The 23,909-nt window shown below is 39.1% G+C and overlaps 2 protein-coding genes across 3 annotated transcripts in view; both read right to left on the bottom strand.

The window, feature by feature from the left end:
- The window catches only part of LOC129170453 (rab GTPase-activating protein 1), a 111,995-nt gene that overhangs the window by 32,421 nt on the left and 55,665 nt on the right, over positions 1–23,909 (bottom strand). The gene's annotated exons all lie outside the window — the stretch shown is intronic.
- Positions 274–23,690, bottom strand: LOC129170454 (probable G-protein coupled receptor 21). The gene has a single exon (XM_054758060.1). It carries the CDS (start codon positions 22,937–22,939, stop codon positions 21,737–21,739), a length of 1,203 nt encoding a protein of 400 aa, XP_054614035.1. The 5' UTR covers positions 22,940–23,690; the 3' UTR covers positions 274–21,736.

Below are 23,909 nucleotides of genomic sequence, written 5' to 3'. Positions count from 1 at the left end.
ACAAACAAAAACAAAAACGTATCATTTTTAGCAAAATATGTTGGGGAAAAAGTTATGATATGGGACTACGGTCAAAATATTATGGGAATAAAGTATTAATATTAGAATAAAGTCAGAATATTAAATGAAGAAAATTTACAAAAAGAAAGTTGAAATAGTTTGGAATTTATTTTTTTTTTTTTAGCAGCAGAGGACAGAACAGCTGTAATTTTATGAGAATAAAGTCTAAATATTAAGAGAAAAAAGTTGTACTCTAACAAGAAAAAAGTCGCAATTTTACAAGAATGAACTCATTATATTATGAGGAAAAATCATGTCATTTTTAGTAGCTTATAGTTTATTTTTTAAATTCTAATATTATAAGAAACAAACAAATGTATTCATATTTCAACATTATTCTGGTAAATATGACCTTATTTTTTGTAACAAAACAGTCCTCTTATTAACTTATTAACATTCTACATTAATGCTGGAAAAATTACAACTTTGTCTAAAATTCTGGGGGGTTTTCCCCGGAATATTACAACATTATCTAACAATATTTCAACTTGTAACACTACTTTTCTCTCTTTACCAAAACACTCAGTCCTCTTATTAAAACAGTTTTACATTAACGCCTACAGTATAATATTAGCGCTACATTCACTAAATTTGGGGGGGGGGTTTTGTGTTATCTTTGCAATATTTCAACTTTATGATCATAAATACAACTTTTTTTTTCTCTACCAAAGCAGTCCTCTTAGTAATGTGGTTTTCCATCAATGCTAGCACTACTACGACAATATTTGGATAAAAAAAACAACCCAACTTTATTTGATCTTTGCAACACTCCATCTACTCCACTCTCGTAAATATATCTTTGTTTTTCTTCTCTGACTCCTGCTGCTCCTTCATGGTGGTGCAAAGTATAGACATGTCATTGATTGAGTTCATTTTGGGCAGCTAATTAAGGCTTCTTTTGTTTCCCTCCGCCTTTCATCAAAAGCCATCCTGCAACTTCCAAAGAAGAAGAAAGCCGGATGAAAATAAAAGCGTGTGTGCAAGAAGAAAAGCAGGAAAGAGAATAGAAATAGTCCAACTAAAAGCAAGCTGATGGGGATCAATCAGAGACTGGCAACGTCCACAACGTCCACCCACACTCTACTGCAGGGCTTCTCAACTGGTCTCAACATGGGACACACATCTTCCAACGCTCATTTAGTCGCAACCCACTTTCATTAAGTCTTTTTTTACACTTTTATTTAAGTCATTTTATTTGTAATTATTTTTTTTTATCTTTAAGTCATTTAGATTTTTTTAATTATGCTTTTATTTATGTTTTTATTTAATTTATTTATACTTGTATTTAAGTCATTTATTTATTTATTTTTTATTATTTGTTTACACTTGTAAGTCATTTTTATTGATTAATTCATTTTCTATGCCGCTTGTCCTCGCTACGAACGCGGGGGTAAGCTGGAGCCTATCCCCGCTGACTTTGGAGAGAGAGGTGGGGCAAACCCGAGACCGGTCGCCAGCCAATCACAGGGCACATATAGACAAACAACCATTGGCACTCACTTATTTTATTTTATTTATTTATTTTTATTTATTATTTTTTTCATTTTCTTTTAAATTATTTATTTATCTTTACACTTTTGTCAATTTAAATTTTTAAAATATATTTTATTTATACTTTTAATTTGTGTATTTCTTTATTTATACTTTGATTTCAGCCATTTTTATTCATTTGCATTTTTTTACACTTTTAAGTCATTTTATTTTTTAGTTATCTAGTTTTTCTTTTTTTTACACTTTTACAATTTTTTTTTAATTAATGCTTTTATTTATATGTTTATTTTCGATACTTTACATCATTTTTATTTATTTTAAATATTTTATCCACTTTTAATTATGGCCTTTTATTGTTATTATTAATTACTTTCTCCAATGTTAAGTCCTTTGTTTTACATTTTTATTTATGCTTTTATTCATGTATTTATTTATACTTAAGTATTGTTTATCTATTTGTATTTTTTTTACACTTGTATTTAAGTAATTTTATTTTGTATTGACTTTTTTTTATTCTTTTATTGAACTCATTTTATTCATGCTTTTATGCACTTAATTTATTTCTACTTATATTTCAGTTATTTTTATTTATTTGCAAGTTTTTTACACTTTTATTCAAGTCATTTTATTTTTTAATGTATGCTTTTGTATTATATTTATATGTATTTCTTTCTTATTATACTTTTATTTAAGTCATTTTTACGTATTTTTCGTTGGTTTTTTTTACACTTTTATTTTTGGCCTTTTATTGTTATTTATTTTTAATTACTTTCTACACTTTTCAGACATTTTTTTATATCTTTATTTATGCTTTTATGTATGTATTTCTTTCTTATTATACTTTTATTTGTATTTGTACTTTATTTATCCCACAGCGGGGAAATTCACTTGTTACTTTTATTTAAGTCATTTCATTGCATAGTATAACTACCTGTCTTACTGTGCATATGACAATAAAACTCTTGACTCTTGACGTATTTTTCGTTGTTTATTTTACACTTTTATTTACGGCCTTTTATTGTTATTTATTTTTAATTACTTTCTACCCTGTTCAGACATTTTTTTATATCTTTATTTATGCTTTTATGTATGTATTTCTTTCTTATTATACTTTTATTTGTATTTGTACTTTATTTATCCCACAGCGGGGAAATTCACTTGTTACTTTTATTTAAGTCATTTCATTGCATAGTATAACTACCTGTCTTACTGTGCATATGACAATAAAACTCTTGAATCTTTACGTATTTTTTTTTTTTTTTTTTTTACACTTTTATTTACGGCCTTTTATTGTTATTTATTTTTAATTACTTTCTACACTGTTCAGACATTTTTGTTATATCTTTATTTATGCTTTTATGTATGTATTTATTTATACTTTTATGTATTTTTTATGTATTTGTTATTTTTTTACACTTTTATTGAAATCTCTTTGTTTTTAGTTCTTGAATAAAAAATAATAATAATAATTTGTTACAATTTTATTGAAGTCTTTTTTACTTGACTGTGCAATGAATAGATACCATACAGGAAGATGACTCAAATATGTTAAATAAGTGTTTGCAATGTGTTTGCTTTACAGTATAGTGTATGTTGTGGTGTGAATTGCCTCACATTGTAATATTCCCTGCGGCTGAGGCTGAGAAATGACAAGCATCAGTACGGTTCAAGCCCGAGGTCGCATGGGAAGAGAAACGGATCACACGCTCATTCCATCAGTCTTTGATAATAATACATTTTACAACCCGCGGGCCCGGGACAGAGTGTGTCCGTGTCCGTGACATGGTGTATCCCAGCGGCTGATAAGCATCCATGTTTGCACAAGCACCACTTTAGACATTCTTATCTTAAGTGCTGAGAGCTCGGACAAAGACCTCCGACATAACGGCCAATTACTGGAGCTTCCCTTCCGCCTGTCCGTGTGACAAGGCTAGCGTGAGACGGGAGGGAAAACAAGTCCCCGTCTCTCTTGCGGAAGTGCGAGAAGCAAAAGTCCGGCAATAAAGAGCAGTTGCGGAACTGCCAAACGAAGAAACACAAGCGCTAAAGATAGCTCAGCAGATGTCAAAATAAATGTGGTTCTTGATTTTTCTCAAGCCGCTGCACCTCCTCTTAAGTCCTCCCAATTCCCGCCTTTGGCGTAGTTCTCCAAACAAGAAATGTGTGCATTTAATTCAAGTGTCCATTACAATTTGGATCAAAAAGGCTTTGTCCTTCACTTTCTTCAGTGATTTAAAGACTTTTCAGCTTTGGTGAAGTTAAAAAGAGAAAAACAGATAAAAAATGGGGTGTCCTCATTTTTTTCCCATGACTCTAAATGACATGTGTGGCGCCCCCTATGGGCTGTGGTCCAAATGCTTTGGAAGACATGCTAGCATACATGTAATACATACTGTATATGCTCAAAGTTGTATCACTCGTTAGACAGATGCTCATTGACTTTTAATGCAAAATTAGTTGCTAAGATGTTGTGCTTGGTGGCGGCCATGTTTTTCAAGCCACCTGGCAAAAAAGGTGCGCGCCGAATTTCGCGGTCACTCGGCAAACCAAACAAAAGTTACAACGGATGTTTTATACAGCTGTGTGAGAAATATTAACTAACAACAGCGCCACCATGTGGTGTATTTGTCAGAGAACAACAACAACCAACACGGGGCGGAGGGTGAGGTGGGTTGGTGCAGGGATGGGTGGGGGTGTTTTGACACGTTTTCACGCTCTTGTGTGCAGCTGTTCAGGAGTAGAAGAGTTAACTTCTACAAGCGGTGACCAAAGTGCGGCCCGGGGGCCATTTGCGGCACATTGCTGTTTTTTTTGTTGGCCTGCGGCACATTCTAAAAGTATAACAACAAAACTAAAACAATAACAGCAAAATGGGAAAAAAAAACAGCAGTAACTTTACAAGAATAAAGTCAAAATATTACGAGAAGAAAGTTGAAATCTAATGGGGAAAAAGTCGTAATATTACAAGAATAATATTATGAGGAAAAATATAAAAATCATTTTAATAGCATAAAGTTTAAATATTAAAGAAAAAAAGACTTTTTTAAAAAGTCATAATATGAAAAATGAACAAAACAGAAAGTTTGTGGGAATAAAGACAAAATAAGGGAATGAAGTCATAATATTACGAGAAGAAAATTTACAAGAAGAAAGTTGAAATCGTTGGGGGAAAAACGGGGAAAAAACAGCTGTAATTTTACGAGAATAAAGTCAAAATGAAAAGAAAAAAGTTGTGTTCTAAGGAGAAAAAGCGGCCATTTTAGGGGAATAAACTTGTAATATTATTGAGAAAAATAATGTCATTTTCAGGAGCATATAGTTGAAATATTAAAGAAACAATTAGTTTTTAAAGTCCTAATACACTAGGTTCCCAACTTACGAACACCCGACTAGCGAACATTCGCGGATACGAACACAAGCCGACTGGTCTATATTTTATTTTATTTTGCCTTGTAGTCGCTCAATCAGTATTTATACTGCTACTGTACATGCTTGACCAGTAGAGGGCACTGTGACACTGCTAATGGGACCAACAGAGGCAGCGTTAGACGCTGAGGAGATAAAGCTAAATGGAAAGCTAAATTGTACAACCTGGACAGAGTGTGTGATTAAAGTTTATGAAGAGTTAATAGGCCTGCTTAATTCTACACCACCCACAGAACACTACCTCTTTTAGAAGAGTCTAACCACCACCACCATTTGTCCTTTTTTTCAATAACTCCTCCAACTCCACCACAACAACGTATGCTGGACCACTCCTCTTCAAAGGTAAATAACATTTATCATTACATATTATTATATCACTTTTATTATTGTTTTTTTCATTCATTATTCTGGTTTAATATTACTACTGCATCCAAACTCATATTTACATACATACACATTTACTGTATATGTATACACGTACATGTAGTACCTATATCATTGCTCATATTACCTTTTCCCTTACTTAAGAACAATTCGACATAAGAACGGTCGTCTGGAACCAATTGTGTTCGTAAGTTGGGGACCTAGTGTATTACGAGAAAAACAAATTTGGGAAAAAATTGGGTTGGGGAAAAAATTTGACAATCATGGGAATAAAGTCATAATATTATGAGCATAAAGCAGTGCTTCTCAAATAGAGGGGCGGGCCCCCCTGGGGGCGTGTGGTGAACTGCCAGGGGGTATGAGAGGAAGGAAGGACTGATATTAGTGCAGACGTGCCAACATCTATGAATTTGTTGTACTCAGCATGCAATTCGACCCTTGAATACACTTTTTTGCTTGACTGCTGCCCATTTTGTTGCATTTCGCTGGTTTCAGTTTTGAGTTCAGTCTGTACAGTACAGATAACTAAATAGATATTATCAGTTTCTCAATAGTATTTCAAATCGGGGAGGGGCGTGTAAACAAATAAATAAAATAAAGTAAAAATGAATAAAGCCAAAATGTATATATATATATAAAAAAAATCAAAAAATTATTTGAAAAGAAAGTTGAAATATTTGGAAAATACAAAAAAAAAAAGAGCAAAAATGGGAAAAAGGGCAAAGAGTGAAGTTGATATTAAGTCATTCAATAACAAAGATGTATTTAAAAGTTGTTGTTTTTTTAAACCGAGCGGCCAATCCCAAAAACGTAAGTTTTTTTGCGCGATTGGCAAAAAGAGGTGATGATGTAACTCAGCAGCCACCACAGTCGAGCACTTTTAAGCCATAAAAAAGGCCACGAGGTGGCTGAAGTGCACGTGATAATCATCACATAATCATCATGGCGGAAAAACAGAAGACAGGCAAGAGGAAGTTGGAGAGCATGGAGGAGTTTGTGCACACGCACACAAACAACACGAACGCGCACAGACATAGTTCAGTTCCAAATGTGAAAACTGTAAATAGTTCATGGTGTTATATTTGTAAATAAATTGTTATTTTGATGTAAAACCACCCATTTTTTGTGTTATATTGTGGCATAGTTGTTTAGATATTTCAGCTGTCACAAAAGCAAAACAAACTTTTGTCAAAGTGAAAGTTATGCATGAAATGTAGCTGGTTTTCTCCCTTTTCTAGTTGGGAACTGATATTTTCCTGAAACTTAGCTATGTTCTACTGGATGTGCGGTTGTGGACTCTGACTGACTGGGGTCTGCCCGTGAGAAAGTTAAACACCCAGTTACAGAGGGAGGGTGACAGGCCAAGTGTGAGGAGCTTATTTGTGAGTTTGTGGGGGCAGACTGTATTAAAAGCAGAGCTATAGTCTATAAATAGCATTCTGACGTATGTGTCCTGGCCCTGTAGGTGAGAAAGGGCTGTGTGGATGGCAGTGTTGACTGCATCATGCGTGGACCGGTTCTGGCGATATGCAAACTGTAGAGGGTCCACAGTGGCCGGGATGCTCTTTTTGATGTGGGTCATGACTATTCTTTCAAAGCACTTCATAACAATAGGAGTGAGTGCTATAGGGCGATAGTCATTCAAGCAGGTCACGTTGCTCTTCTTGGGTACGGGCACTATGGTGGTGGACTTAAAGCAGGTCGGTACAGATGCTTGTGCAAGCGACAGGTTAAATATGTCAGCAAGCACATCAGCTAGCTCTGATGAGCAAACCCGAAGTGCACGTCCTGAGATGTTGTCTGGGCCTGCTGCTTTTCGTGGGTTCACACTCACATTCACACCTATGGACAATTTTAAACAACTTTTTAGCATATCTACATGTGTTGCTTTATAACATATCAAAGTGGCAAAGTTGCATCCTTTCATTTTTCACCATGTGGCCCCCGCTCATGAAAGAACACCCCTGGCTTGCACAAATACATGGTGTTTCCTCATGTTTTATTGTATATTACATTTACTGAGCCACCAATATTTGCGTTTTTCTTCTGAAATGTGGCTAATATAAAACAATGTAATTGAAGAAAAGGCAATAATAACTCTGCAGGATGAGCTGATGAAGATTTGACAAACTAGACTCTTTGATGCTAAGCTAATAATAAGAAGAGATGATGGTCATATGCAGACCTAACATGTCAGGTTGTGCAATAACATGAGCACTGCAGGATGTGGCTAATGAACAATTACGTTGTTTATGCTCACCTGTGCGACACAGAGGCTAGATTGTATAATGAACTAATCAGGATCACAAATAAGAAAAAAAGCATTTGCTGGGTTTGAGCCAAGCATGGTGAGGCAACAGAACGTACTGTACTGTACGTCTAACGCAGGGAATAACGGCTCCGAGCTTCCGTGGGAAGCCCGAGAGGGCATTCAGCCCTCTATTGTTATTGTTGGGAGTCAGCACAATGGCTGACATGTCACTCTGTTATTCTTTCTCTCACCCCCTGCTGCTCAAACGCCAACACAACCTACGGCACTCGTATGTAAAGCTGACACTCAAGTCATCAAACGCCACGCAAATGAGCGTTCCTTCGCTTTACATGGAAATCTTTTCTCATCTTTGCATATTCAGTCGCAGGCCCCTCCACCTGCTTTGTGTGCCACTTCCACGACTGCAGCTCAAGCCACGTATGCATCGCCGCAATCACGACAAGACGACATAATGGCTCCACCAAACACCGAAAACATGGGTTGCAAACACATACATACTTTATGGCCCCCTACTTGACATCAAATCATTTAGAGCAGGAGTCTCAAATTCAATTTCAGTGGGGGCCACTGGAGGTCGAGTCTGGGTGAGGCTGGGCCGCATCAAGTATTGGGAGTAGGGCTGGGAATCTCAGGGTACATAATGATACGATTAGCGATACATGGCTCACGATAACGATAAAACCTTGATACGGTGATAACGTGACACAAAAAAAATAATTTAATAGTTTATAGTTTGCTGCATTCAGCTGGGATAGGCTCCAGCTTACCCGTGACCCTAATGAGGACATGCTGCAAAAGGAATGGGACTCTTTTAGCGCAACATTATTCCCCATAGTAGTAGTTGCCCTGTGTGTGTTTACTGACCTGTTACATGTTGTGCTGTCATTTTGTGTTAGCACTGCAATTGTAGGTAGTGTTCTGTCTAGTGACACCCCCACCCCCGTCTCTATGTGATAACACCACTGTGAGTTCAGTGCTGGTGTTTACTTTCCCCTGCAAGTAACACTGAACTTGCCGGGCTGCAATTACACTACCTGCCGTAAAATACGATTTGGCGGGCCGCAAATGTCCCACGAGCCGCAAGTTTGAGACCCCTGACTTAGACCTTGCGGGCTGCATTTACAGTAGTCTTTCTTGTCAAGTCGCGGGCCGCAAATTGTGACTTGGTGGGCCGCAAATAGCCCGTGGGCCAAGAGTTTGAGACCCCTGATTTAGAGAGTAATTGCCCTATGCTCTTGCAATTTTATGAGAATAAAGACAAATTATTAAGACAAAACAGTTTGTAATCGAACGAGAAAAAGTTGGAATTGTACGAGAATAATGTTACATTATGAGGAAAAATAATCTCATTTTAGTAGCATAAAGTTGAAATATTCACTCATTCAATCCCAGCCATTTTTCAAAAGACAAACCCTTCAGAAGCGACCATTTTAGATCATTTTGACTGATCTATCAAGGCACACAGAATATTGTGTTCTATGGTTATATAAACATGGAACCTACCAAAAGAAACATTAGACTCACGTCTTTTATCAGAAAAAAGAAGTTTGTTTCTATCCTTTTCGGTTCTTTAATATTAATTCTTAACAATGGACCATACTGTAGTCTACTGCCAAATAGAGGTTAATTGGATCCAGACCCGACTGTGTTCAATGAATTTCCGTGATAGAATCAATGTTAATTAGGGATCTCCGATATTAGCTTTTTTGCCGATATTGTCCAACTCTCAATTTCTGCTTCCGATATCAACCGATACCGATATGTGTAACATCACATATCACCTGTGGAGGAATGAACACACACACTCCTGATCAAAATCTTAAGACCAGTTGAAAAATGGCTAGAATTTGCATTTTGCACATTTGGATCTTAATGAGGTTTAAGTAGAGCTACAATATGCAAAAACAAGAAGGGGAGTGAGACAAAAAGTACTTTGAAAAAGTAATTTATTGAAAACGACAATTAAACTGAAATAGGCTGTTTATCAGCTGATCAAATTTTAAGACCATCGCTCAAAAAATAACAAAAAACTCTCCAAACCAGAATAAAAAATGTTCTCAGCAGGACTCAGTAATGAGGAGCTCCACCGTTCTTGTTCATCACTTCAAAAATGGCTTTAGGCATGCTTGATGCGAGTGTTTCCAGGAGGCTAGTGGGAACATTGCTCCAAGTGGTGAAGATGGCTTCACCAAGGGCATCAACTGTCTGGAACTGATGGCCATTTTTATAAACTTCCCTTGCCATCCATCCACAAATGTTCTCTATGGGATTTAAATGAGGGGAACATGCAGGATGGTCCAAAAGAGTGATGTTATTCTCCCTGAAGAAGTCCTTGGTCAAGCGAGCATTGTGAACTGCAGCGTTGTCCTGTTGAAGAACCCAGCTGTTACCACACAGACCAGGGCCCTCAGTCATGAGGGATGCCCGCTGCAAAATCTGCATCCGTTTGACGACCTTGCACCACCTGAAGCTCCAGTGTTCCACTGAATGAAAAAGCACCCCAGATCATGATGGACCCCCCTCCACTGTGCCGGGTAGAAAACATCTCAGGTGGGATCTCCTTGTCATGCCATGAACGTTGGAAGCCATCTGGACCGTCAAGATTAATTTTGTTTTACTTTACTTACTTTTTTGTTTTTTAAACGCTTTTCCCACAGATGCTGTCTGATGGTTATTGCGCTGCAGTCGGCACCAGTAAGGACCTTAATGTGGATGGAAGACCGCCCTGTGTCTTGATGGGACAGCCAATCGGATCCTCCGGCTCAGCGCAGGTGTGATTATTTTGGGTCTATCACTTGACTTTTTTGTTCCATAATGCTCAGGATCTTTCAAAAAAAATGTAGAATGACTGATTTACTGCACCCAACCTGAGCAGCAATGGCACGCTGTGAGAGGCCTTGCTTATGCTGCTCCACAATCCCACCATGTTGAAAAAGAGAAAGTTTCTTAGCTTTAGCCATCAGGAGGGCATGACAGTGGGAATGCCTGACAGGCTTTTATAGCCTGTGGTCTTAAACTTTTGATCAGCTGATAAACAGCCTATTTCAGTTTAATTGTTGTTTTCAATAAATTACTTTTGCAAAATGCTTTTTGTCTCACTCCCCCTTCTTGTTTTCTACTTGAACCTCATTAAAATCCAAATGTGCAAAATGCAAATTCTATCAATTTTTCAACTGGTCTTAAGATTTTGATCAGGAGTGTATCTGTTGTGAAAATGGATACAGCATCAGCAATTAGCTTCTGGACGTGGCTGTAAACCACACTGTACAACTCGAGTAAGCAAACACCTGAGAAATACTTTGGTGAATCTGGCGTCTTGCACAAAAGAAAAGGGCTGGTTATCCAGTGCGATACACTCCATGGTGGTTGGCTTTCGCCCTGGGAATTGGAAGTATTGAAGGAAGAAGTCTTGGTTCCAATTCGCATAACCAACGCTCTGCAGTCATTGCAAACCACAAGTTTAATATACAAAGGAGACACCACAGACATAATAGCAGTCAGGAGCGAGGTGGCTTGCGACTAGCCATCCACGGTTGTTTACACGCTTCAGACGCCGTTTGATGAGATCATCATTTGCATGCCGAAAAATACAGGAGGCCATAGGCCTGCATTATATACAGCATTTTTTGGATTGGTTTTCATTATAGGAAAAAAACACACTGATATTGACTGATATTACATTTTTATGCCATTATCACTGATATTATCGGACATCCCTAATGTTAATAAATTGAATATTTTCAGTTAGAGCATAGTTTTCAACATTTATAGAGCCCTGTAGACATGAAATAACACCCCTATAGTCACCTTTACACTCCTATGACTCATTTACATCACATTGCAACTCTTATGCTAATGGATAAGCTAATGTCTCAATGTTTTATGTCATCACTGCCGCCTCGTGTCCACAATATTACAAATCACTTGTATAACAGAGAACGACTGGACTACATGAAGTCAGCCGTAGCTCAGGCTGGTGGCAGCTTCCGGTGGTAGTACTTCATGCGGTCCAGCCTCACCCAGGCTCCACTTCCAGCAGTCTCCAGTTGAGTTGGGATCTAGACCCCCTACTATAAAAAGTATAAAAATCCCCCCACTACTATCTCACACACACACACACAGCATCAATCTGTCATCATTCAGTCATCCACTTCAAATAGTGAGCTGCCTCATTAGCAGAATGCACATTCAGCACTCCACAGTGTGTTCCAGTCCATTTACATCATGTTAGCATTTCTCTCCAAAGCGCCACATTTTGCAATTTAGCAAATGATGACGTTCTGCATGATTGCTACTTATTTTGAACACTTTTGATTATGGCCCCAGTAAAGAATTCCACCACATTTGTGATACACTCTTAAAATATTCTGTTAGATTTGCCGCTTTCCAAAGAGTGGCCCAGGGGCCATTTGTGGCACGCAGTTAGTTTTTTATGGACCGCGAAACATGGAAATTGAATCAGCAGTATTTTTACAAAAATTACGTTGTAATATTATGATGGAAAAAAAATTCATTTTAGTAGGATAAAGTTTAAATATTAAAGAAAAAAAGATTGTTTTCTTTTTAAGTTGTAAAATTGTGAAAAACAAACAAAAAAAAATTAAGTTGTAATTTTTGGAAAGTTAGGTTGTGGAAAAGTTTTAACATTACAACAATAAAGTCAAAATATTATGGAAATAAAGTCATAATATTACGAGAAAAATATTTACAAGAAGAACGTTGAAATAGTTGGAAAAATTGCAGAAATAAAAAAAAAAGGCCGGAAGTTTATGAGAATAAAGTCAAAATGTTAAGAGAAAAAAGTCGTACTGTAGTGAGAAAAAAGGTGAACTTTATGACAATAAACTTGTAACATTACAAAAAAATGTCATTTTAGTAGCACAGATTTGAAATATAGAAAAAAAAAACACTATTTTTTTCAAAGCCGTAATAGTATGAAAAACAAAACAAAATCAAATTAGGAAAATTATGTTGGGGGAAAAAGTTATAATATTACGAGAATAAAGTCAAAATATTACAAGAAGGCGGCTTCGCTCCACATCTTAAAAGGTCACAGACATGATTTTTCAACTTTGCTTAAATATGTTCTATATTGTTTGTAATTATGTTCTACATTGTTTTTGTTTTTTTAAAGCGAACGTTACATTTTTGTACGTCCCAAGCCGCCATTTTGGTCGGAACTCGTCAGAAGGGGGCGCTTCCCAAGTGACGTCGGTGAAGGAGGGGGATTGTAAACAAACCTAGCTAGTTGACTTGGTTCGGTATATTTTTCATCAAAATATTACTCATGTCAAAATGTTGTGTTGACGCTTGCTGTTCAAAGTGTCCGAGTGATACTGTAAGTTTGTTTTCTTTTCCAAAAGACGAAGGTTTAAGACTACAATGAACCACGCAAGTACGATAGCCACATGCCGAGGAAAGTGCTTTAAGCGGACACATGCTGTGAGCAGCCCCACCTGCAGCTGTGAATGCCAGGAGAGCCACACAGGACAGCGGGGACTGAGCTACCAGTTGTGGACGAGAATGGTGCATTGTGAGCTAACACATGCTGTGAGCAGCCCCGGCTGGAGCCTTGGATGTCTGGAGAACGAAGCAAGTGCAAATTTTGGTGTATGTGAGAAGAACCACCGACTTCACCTGTTCACAATTCAAGACCTCTGTTGCCAACTTGCCGATTATGTCCAGCCCCCCTTGACGACATTTTCTCAAAAGCGATTACATACGCGTATACTCACCAGAAGAGCCATGTCAACAGAAAAAACACAGCATAATCTGTTATTCGCTGTTCAATTGTGCTAATTTAAAAAAATGTCTCAATTGCCAACGTGTGATGGGAGAACTGACCTGGGAGCACTACAATTATTTTTTTCATGAATTTTCATGGCCAATTTTAAATTAACAAACCAATAATCAAGTTTATTTGTACTTCTAAAAGGCAATTAAGGGGATTTTACTCACTGTTTTCAATCTCATTTCAATCCCCCCCTCCCCCGCAGAAAATTTGCGTGTTGTAGACCCTGTGTATAGCGGTCACCTGTCTAACGCGGCCAGCTGCCACCCATTTTGTCTCCCTTGGTCAATATCTGGCCGCATATAGCGGCCAAAATAATGACTCAAGCAGAAGCTTCATGTGATGGTCACCTGCTGCTGCGCCCCGTTTTCTCGCTCTTTCTCTGTCTCTCTCCCACAGCTGGGCGTGCAGCAGGAGCAGGGACAACTGGACACACCGGCAGCTAATTAATCCTTCCCCTACTTAACTCAGAGTAGGGGCAGCTGTGAGACGCTGGTTCCTTCCATGACAACTCAGTCTACGCACTCGCGGCTCACCAAATCGCTCAAGCCCTTCCAGATTCGGCGTCTTCACAGCTGGGTGTTCCAGTTGTCCCTTGACCTTTTGCAAATTCTCTTGTGTTTTTGAACCTTTTACCCTGGGGCTCCACAAGCTGCGAACCCCAGCGCCTTCAGTTCACTCCTGTGATTACCTCCACGCTGAAAAGCAGTTAAAGAACTGCCATCCACTTACCTTGCTTTCGCATTCTGTGGTCCTCTGCACACGCATCCGTAACACTTCATGCACGAAAAATAATAAACTCACATTTGAAAAAAGAAACATGTAATAATGTTTTAAATATGAAAAGATTATATTAAAACTTGTTTTATTAAAACTAAAATTTTCTTCAAAAAAAGTTTAAGATCAGCCAACCAAATCCAAATTCAAAAACAAAATATTAAAAACAAACATAACAAAAGACAATACTAGCAGAGCTTCTAATCACAGACATGTAAATATGTGCGCACACAAATTCAAAATGGCCGCCAACCTGTCTATAGTGGCCACCTGTCTATAGTGGCCACGTTTGCCGTTTCCCTTCAGCGGCCGCTATAGACGGGTTCGACTGTATATGATTATACAGTATTGTGAGCATAGGCCACCATAGTGATAAGCATTCAAAACATTATACAGGTTATAAAACTTACTTTCACAGCAATATGTTGACGGTGGGTGCGAACACAATAAAAAGCAATAAAAGAGCCCTTTATTCTCATTAAGAAGACGATTTAAAACAATAAATGAGGGATAAGCAACTCCAAGGTCATTTACACTTAACATTTTGTGTTTGAAGCCAACCAATCTTCATCTCCGTGTCTTTGTCACCTCAGTCATCAGACATATCGTGCCATCGTCGGTGGTTCCAATAAATACGGCTCAAGTCCACGTTCTGCATGTTCTCTATTTCATCTCCAGATGTTTCTTCCGCCTCGAAAACTAATGCCACATTGCCCAAATCTTTGCTATAATCACTGTAAACATCTTCTGTCACGTCCATTCTCTCATGCTCGTTTATTTGTGATGCTCTGCCGCGCTGACGTCACTTGGGAAACGCCCCCTTCTGGCGAGCTCTGGCCAAAATGGCGGTTTGGAACATAAATGCAATTTTTACTAATTTAACTTTCGCTTTCAAAAAAACAAACAACGTAGCATATTTAAGCAAAGTTGAAAAATTATGTCGGTGACCCTTTAAATGTAAAATGAAACCTAAGGTACACACACACACACACACACACACACACACACACACACACACACAACACATCGTATTCCTAGTAGGGCTTACTAAAAGCACTGCATAAATGCCTGCATCAAGGCTAACACACTTTACTATTTAAACTATTGTGAGACTTAAAAAATAGATCTAGAAAAAAACTAATTGGAAAACAACAAGTAGAGTACACAGACATAACATGACATTTATTTAGTCAGTACAGATACACAACACGTACATCTTACGTTACGATATACAGTACACGTACAAGTAGGTTTGATACCTACAAAGCATCATAGAGTCTCATAGAGCAGTATTCTAGGTCACACCTCAGCAAAACCTTCTCAACATTCTCACTGTATGAGCACATCTTACACACACACACACACAAAAACAAACACACACAAAACCTTCTGCATTCAAACGGCATTGAGATTTGACCATTCTCACAAACAAAAAGTCACGAAAGTCAGCCGCTCACAAGAGCTGGGTCATGAGTTGGCAATTAGCGCCGCGCTGGTGTGGCCTATTTACACCCCAAAATAACCTCCAAGAAGAAAATCCAATATAGATCGGGAGACAGATAAGGACACATGTCTCCGTGTGTGTGTGTGTGTGTGTCATTGATTGCAGTCGTACAACCTGTTTAGCTTATCACGACCAATTATAATAATAATATCTCTGAAAAGGCCAACAATGGGCTTTTATTTACACACGTGTACTTGGTTATTCACCAAATAATGGCTCGGCTTGCTCCCAGACCATCAAAGCATCCAGAAAGTAAAAGTAGTGCACGTACGTTTCTTGGCAGCAGCAACAACACTCCGTCACTTTCTCAACTTCTATTTCTTTTTGAAGCCAAAAAAATAAACAGCTGATTACAATCTCTCGTGTTCACTTCAAGCGTAAAAACATTTTACAGTAGAATCGCCTTGGGGAAAAAATGTTTCTAATAAATGCAATGGCCTCAAGTAGCTCGCTTTAGAAACATTCAATACGCCATTTCTCTACACGGACAAGCACAAGGTACTAACATCAACACGTAGCCTTCACTTGGCCATTTTTTTTCTTCATGGAAGACAGGGGTGTCCAAAGTGCGGCCCGGGGGCCATTTGCAGCCGCGGCACATTCTAAAAATATTCATTTAACAAGGCAATTAAAGGAACAAGAATAAAGTCAAATATTATGAGAAAAAAGTTGTAATCTAATTTTATGACAACATCGGACTATAATGAGAAAAAATCACGTCATTTTAGAAGCCCAAAGTTGAAATACTAGAGAAAAAGGCTTAAAAAAAAAAAAGTCGTATTATTGCAAAAAACTACAAAAATAAAGTTGTTATTAGTAGGAAATTAGGTTGCAGAAAAAATTCTAATGTTACAAGAATAAGGTCAAAATATTATGGGAATAAATTCATGAAATTACAAGAAGAAACTTTACAAGAAGAAAGTTGAAATATCAAAAAAAGTTTTTTTTTTTTTTAAAGTTGTAATAATACGAGAAACAAAACAAAACAAAGCTGTCATTTTTAGAAAATTAGGTTGCACGAAAAGTTAGAATGATACGGAAATAAAGTCAAAATACTATGGAATTAAAGTCATAATATTACAAGAAGAAGAATTACGAAAAGAAAGTTGACATAGTTGGAAAAAAAAATGCAGAAATAAAAAAAAAAAAGCGGAAATTTATGAGAACAAAGTCAAAATATTAAGAGGGAAAAAAGTCTTACTCTAATGGAAAAAAAGTCATACTTTTACATGAATGAACTTACATGAATTAAGTCATTTGAAATATTTTTTTAAAAAGTTTACTTTTTTCTTGTGAAGTCATAATATTATGAGAAACAAACTAAACAAAATAAAGTCATAATTTGGGGAATTTTATGGGAATTAAGTCATAATGTTATGAGAAGAAAATTTACAAATAGAAAGTTGAAATCATTGGGAAAAAAAACATGAAAATGACGTCAAAATACTACGAGGAAAAAAGTAGCAAATTTATGAGAATATACTTGTAATATTATGAGGAAAAAATAATGCGATTTTAATAGCATAATAAAATATATTAATTAAAATATTAAAATTAAAAAAAGATTAAATATTTTTTTAAACTTTTTTTTGAAGACGTAATATTATGAGTAAAAAACAAAACACAATTTTTGGAAATTTAGGTTGTGGAAAAAGTAGTTAATGTTACGAGAGTAAAGTAAAAAAATAATGGGAATAAAGTCATAATATTACAAAAAGAAAATTACAAGAAGAAAGTTGAAATAGGTGGAAAATGAAAAAAAGAAATGGAAAAAAACAGCTGTAATTTTATGAGAATAAAGTCAAGATATTAAGAGGAAAAAGTAGCAATTTTACAAGGATAAACTTGTAATATTATCAGGAACAATCATGTCATTTTAGTTGAAATATTTTTTTTAACGTTATTATTTTTAAAAAGTGGTAATATGAGAAACAAAACAAAGTTGTAATTTTTGGAAAATCAGGTTGGGGAAAAAGAACATTATACAGTTAACTGCTGTATATACAGTCATAATATTACAAGAAGATCATTTTGGAAGATTATTTAAAAAGAAACTTGAAATATTTGGAAAATAAAAACAGCAAAAATGGGTTTAAAAAAAGAGCAAAGAGTGAAGTTGATATTAATAATATGCTGTTTCATCTACAGTATATGACAAATCTGAGATGCATTGAAACATATAGAACGTGTTAGCATATCTACAAGTACATGTGTTGCTTTACAAAATATCAAAGTGGCAAAGTTGCATCCTTTCATTTTTCACTGGAAAATCCTTTGGACACCCCTGCAGTAAGACAACACGTGAATCTAACTCAGCCTGCCTTCACACTTGTCATGCTTGCTCGGGTTAAAAGGAACTCTGGTTCTGGTGCGGTTGCTCACTTGGGCAAGGGCGAACGCCATCATCCGGACCCTGATGCGGACCCTGAGTCTGGGTTTGCGTGAGTGCCACACGGACCAAAGACCAGTGTTAAAATGACAGCATAAATTAAGCAGAAATGATGACGTTTGGAAGAGAAAGTGCTGTCTCTCTGCTCTGTCTTTCCTTATATGTGCGTGAGACAGTGGCGCTCTTTAATAGTACAGTTTAGAAGCTTTACATGACGTCTAAAATGAGTAATAAAGCAGAATGTTCAAAAAATATATACATATTCATCCCAGCGGACGGTATTTGGGTTCGGAAAATTTGACTTATATGACGTGATATGTCAGGAAAGCTGCCCTTTAAAAGTATATTTTAGAAGCTTTTGGGGAAATCTGAGCAGGGAAATATAGCAGAATATAAAAATAACTATTTTACAATTTTTTTTCCCAAACCGATACCAATAACTTTCTGCTTCTCAAGACTGATATGATACTGATAACCTTTTAAAATCTACTTTTAAAGTTTGGATTTAAGTGTACACACCTGGAGGTAAGGAGGACTGGAACTAATTAGGATTTGACCAACTGTACAAGTTCATTTGTCCTAGTCAAATATCATGGCATTACTACTACCACGTCACCACCATCAGGAGAACCAGAGTATAGGCAGCCACCCGCTGTGGCCCAGCAAGGCGCACTGTATTTGGGCATGCGCTCCGAGCAGCCGGTGTGACGCCACGGAGGTCTCTGGCAAACCTTTTGCACTTTTTGTGTGCTCGATCTTTTTTTTTCCCCCCCTTATCGCGGAGCATTTGGTACAACTAGCACGCAAAATATCTTCCTCTGACAGTGAATGTTTGATTACAAGTCAAGTCAGTGGAAGTTACGTCAGGTCGTTAACGTCGCAGGCAAGGAGGAAAAAAGAAACGCTTGATTTGCTCACCCGCACAGTACGAGGAATCTCATCTCACTGGAGTGTTTTTTAAAATGATCGGTTATTGGAGCTATTTTTAATATTATCAGATTTATCGATATGACGTCATAAGTCCCTCATATCGGCCAGATAATTATCGGCCAGACAATTATAGTGCACCCCGAATAGAAGTGTTATGCAGCAATCGTGTTTTGATCTGACAAATCTTAAATAAGTTTGATCAAATGTAGAATTACTACAGCTTCTGCTTGGACATTAATGGAATCTACACATGGGAGGCAACATTGCGTCTCGTCCAGTGCGATTATCGTGAGTCTCCATGCTGAGGACCAATCAGCACGAGCTTCAATGACTGACCAATGAGCGGACAGGATGCTATTCACCACTCTCTCGCAGGTAAACATGGAGGAAAAAGTACTTGCCGTGTCAGATTTCAATAAATAATACATTCAATTAAAAAAAACTTGTTAACTTGATGTGTGGTTTCTAGCAGGTTTGGAATATTTGAACCACATGACGAAACCTGCACAATCAAGTCCTTCCTTTGGGTATTTTTTCTTTACTGCATGACAAAAATAGCAGGGTGCACGGACCAGAGTACCAAACCACAAGTGTGAATGCAGACAGGATTGTGCATCATCATAATTATTATTTAAAAAAACAAAAAAAAAAAACATCACAAGACCCGCAACACTTACTGGAGTGATGGACGGAAGGCGATAACCGCGTTAGCACCCTCAATTGAAATAACAGTCTCATCCAGCCGTTGGTCGCGTTCTGCTATACCTGAAGCGAGTCACGAGAGCACGTACGTGGGCTAAGCACTCCAAAATGAAGGAAAAGGAACATGCGAGAAGTACAAAGAGTCACATACAAGAAGCAGCAGTGGCGTGTACAATTCACCCACAGCCCCCGTCTATACGATCTAACAGTCACATGTCTAGAAAACACAGCCCTCTGGAAATGTACGCAAATAATTTGTTCATCAAGGCAACAACTGTGCAGGAACCCTCTCACAGATTAGCCAAAACATCCTTATTTGTTATAAAACACAAGGTATGAAAAGGGGTTAAAAAACACACAATGGATGCATTCTGTTTTCTGGACGTGACGTTCCACTCACGAGAGAAAGGTAGAGATAAGCGAGAAGATGGGAACGTACGATACGTGATGTGATGCATGCACAAAAACACATGCAAGTTGCAGTGGAAGAATGGCCCCTTTGTTTTTGTTTGTGTGTTTCCTGTGCGGCCCCACATTGCAAGTCCTTAATAAGTCGAAGCGATGGCCGACAGGAACAAAGGCAGCACTTGAGTTTCTTCAGCTGCCGCAAAGTGTACATTTTGTCTTTTCCAGCGGCTGCCGTCCTCAGGCAAAAGATGTACCAGCTAAACCGTGTACCGGCATACAATTACTGTGAAAACATATTCTCACGCTTTTTTTTTTGCTTGCTATTTGACACGACAAACCAGCATGCAATGACACCAACAGCAGGTCGGCAGCAGAGAAACTGGCGTTACGTACGACACCAAAGACAAATTTCTGTTAGTTTTTTGGTTGTTTTTGTTAAAAAAAAACTGTTGTATTATGATAACAGTCGAAGCCGTTTGTGGTCATTGATCATAAGCACACTACTAGCAGTTCATTCAAGGGTGTCCAAAGTGCGAACCTGGGGCCATTTGCGACACACGTCTGTTTTTTTATTGACCCACGTCATATTCCATTTAATTTAACAAGAAAACAAAAAAAAATAAAAATGAAAAATCTGAAAAATCTGCAGTAATTCTGCAAGAATAAAGTCAAAATATTAAGAAACAAGTTTACAAGAATAATGTTGTAATTATATTAAGAGGAAAAATAAAGTCATTTTAGTAGCATAAAGTTGAAATATTCAGGAAAGACTTTTTTAAAAGTTGTCAGATTATGAGACACAAACAAAACAATGAAGAAAGCTGTAATTTTTAAAACAAATAACGGAAATAAAGTCAAAATATTATGGAAATTAAGTCATGAGGTTGAAGAAAATGTACAAATTTTTTTTCAATAGAAAAACCTAACAAGTGCAACAATGGAAAAAAAGAGTGAAGTTGATAATCATCGTCTTTTTCACCGACAGTATGTGACAAAGATGAGATGCACTATTTTTCTTGAAACACATAGAACCTCTTAGCATAAATACATGTGGCCTTCGCTGGAAAGGTTTGGACACCCCTGGGTTAATTGTTGAGACGCACAGAGAGAGAATGGAGTAGGATTAAGTAAGCTCTGCTTCTTCCTACTCTTACTGGGACATGTTGAATTGTGCAAGTGTAAACATGTGATGTAACTTTGTTCAGCATGTTCCAAATAAATAAAGCATTGAAGTGCAAACCCAGATGGGAAAATGGCACAGGAGTTGTCCATCGGTTTGTGTTTCTACCGATAAAGCTCAAGGATCAGTCACATGACGCTGTCATTACGGAGGACGTGTCTTCCAACTAAGCATTCATGCCTAACAATGGTCACATTATTTCCCCCAAATACAGACACACTTTCAGTCATCTCTCCCCGCCCGTGAGTGAATGACACCTTGTGGAGCTATTATTTAGGACGCGTTATCCTTGGCTGCAGACTCCTCCCACAGCCAGCTGCGGCATGTTGTGGAGAGGACTTTTGCATAACCTCCAAATGTGACAGGGACAGCGGAGGCCTTTCCATTTCATCACATTTCAAAGTGTCTCCAAAACTTGGGTGCTACACGTGGCACGTCGTGCCGACTCGGATGTCGCCGTGGCCCGACCCATACCCTTGCCCGCCGCACCCTTGCTCCACCGAACCGATGAAGGCCTTCTTGGGCTTCCTGACCCCGAAGCCGCCGGCGCTGCGCTGTAAGCAGTAGGAGCAGAGGCGCTTGAGGCCCTTCCTAAAGGCAGAGTTGGAGAGGCTGTAGATGAGACAGTTGCAGAAGCTGTTGCTGATGGCCAGCCAGGTGGTAAGGAAGGACGCCGCCGGGTGGTGGTAGATCCCGCCACTCTCCAGCAGGAAGTAGAGGATGTACGGCAGCCAGAGGATGTAGAAAACACTGGTAATCCGGAAGAGTACCATGGCGTATCGTTTATCTGGGTATGTGGAGGAGGGCTGCTGGTACTGCAAGTTCCTCTGGTCCGCCTCCCCCTTGTCTTTGACCAGAGATCCAGAGGTCGTGGCGGGGTCTTGCTGCTGCTGCTGGGGCCGGTAGCGAGCGTGGCGTTCGCTGATCTCCCGCGTGTGCTGTCGGCAAATCTTGAATATGTTGGCGTAGGTGAAGCAGACGGTGAGGGTGGCTGGAGCGTAGAGCAGCACCACAATGAAGGTGGTGAAGGCCGGGCGGGTCCGCCACTCCACGGCGCACCACTCCACCACATCGCCGTGGTAACCCGGCTTGCCCCACCCGAGGAAGGACGGCAGAAACACCAGCGCCGAGTACAGCCATATCAGCACGATGCAGCAGCGCACCCGGCACGGTGTGACCAGGGCGGCGTAGGTCAGGGGGCACGTGATGGCGATGTAGCGGTCCACACTCACGCATGCCAACGATACCATCGAGACGGACTTCAAGACCGACACCATGTAGCCAAACACCTGGCAGGTGAGCTTGGGGTCCAGTCCCTGAAGATGATGGAGTAGGGACAGGGTGGGGAAGAGGCAACTGACGCCCACGAGCAGGTCGGCGTACGCCATCGTCTGGATGAAAGCGCTGGTGGTGTGCTGGCTGAGCAACGGGGCGCAGTGGAAGACGAAAATCACCACCAGGTTGCCTGAAATGATCAGAACGCTGAGGAGAAGTATAATGGAGACCTCCAGCAGACAGGTGGTGAAGACTGTGGAATAGCTGATCTCAAGTAAGCAAAAGGGGGTGGAGAAGTTTGACAGGTCAGCAGGGGTCTGGTCCAGTGGATCCAGGGAGGAATTCATCATCTTGGGCAGGTCTATTTGGGGGCCTTTAAGGGTACGGAGAGCCCAAGGACTATGTCGGCAGGTCGCTAGCTTCCTGGTGTTGGAACTGGCTGTAGGGTTTCAATCCAAACCAGATTGAATTCCATAGTGACACCTCATTCCAAAAGCGGAGAGGACGGAGGAAGGTGAAGATGTCCTCTGTTTTTTTTAGCAGATGAACTCAGTGTCTCCTACTTTCCGTTTGTCCAGAGCCTCGTTCGAAGAAATTCCAGACTGCTTTATGCTCGAGACTCGAGTCAGAGATGGCTTCAACATCTCCTGCAGACGGGACAGAACGAGGGCTCCCGTTTACACGTTTGTAGTCCCCAGAGTCACAAACACAGCGTCCGGTGAAAACATGCTGCTGTGTGACATGCAGAGCATCAAGGATGATAATTCCTTTTTCGTCCTCTCTCGCCCGTCATCTTTACCTCGTTATCATCACACTTCCGCGTCTGTCTTGCCGCTTCTTCGCAGGACTTCTTCCCCCCGTCCTGTGCGACGGGATCACAGCTGGCAGGATGAAAAGCGGCGTGTGAGGTGACAGATGTTGAAAACGCCTGACGCGAATAATCGCAGCTCAGCTGTTATTTCTATCCCGAGGAGCAGCAGCGGCGACGACGACGTCTGGAGTGGAAATGAGGCGGGCAGGCATACCGATGCTGGGAGAACCCCCCCGCCCCCTTTGCTTCCTCCTCCTCCTCTTCTTGGTGATTTATCCTCTTTTAGGGACCGTCTCTTTCCCTCTCTCTCTCTCTCTCTCTCCCCCCCAAAGAAGCCCCTCCCTTTTCCGTGCCTCAAACCCATCATGAGCAGCAGAGCCGGGCGGCTGTCTCCATCCCACACCTTCTTCCACACTCCTTCCCCATTTCAATTCTGCTCTCATGCGCACGAGTTAGAATATGATTGCCACTATGAAATGCTGGGACAAACAAGCATTATTCAGCTTTAT

The sequence above is a fragment of the Dunckerocampus dactyliophorus genome, chromosome 17 (genome assembly GCF_027744805.1).
Source record: "Dunckerocampus dactyliophorus isolate RoL2022-P2 chromosome 17, RoL_Ddac_1.1, whole genome shotgun sequence".
In the NCBI taxonomy this organism is placed as follows: Eukaryota; Metazoa; Chordata; class Actinopteri; order Syngnathiformes; family Syngnathidae; genus Dunckerocampus; species Dunckerocampus dactyliophorus.
Note: the sequence above shows the minus strand (reverse complement) of the source record. Positions and strands in the feature narration are given on the sequence as shown.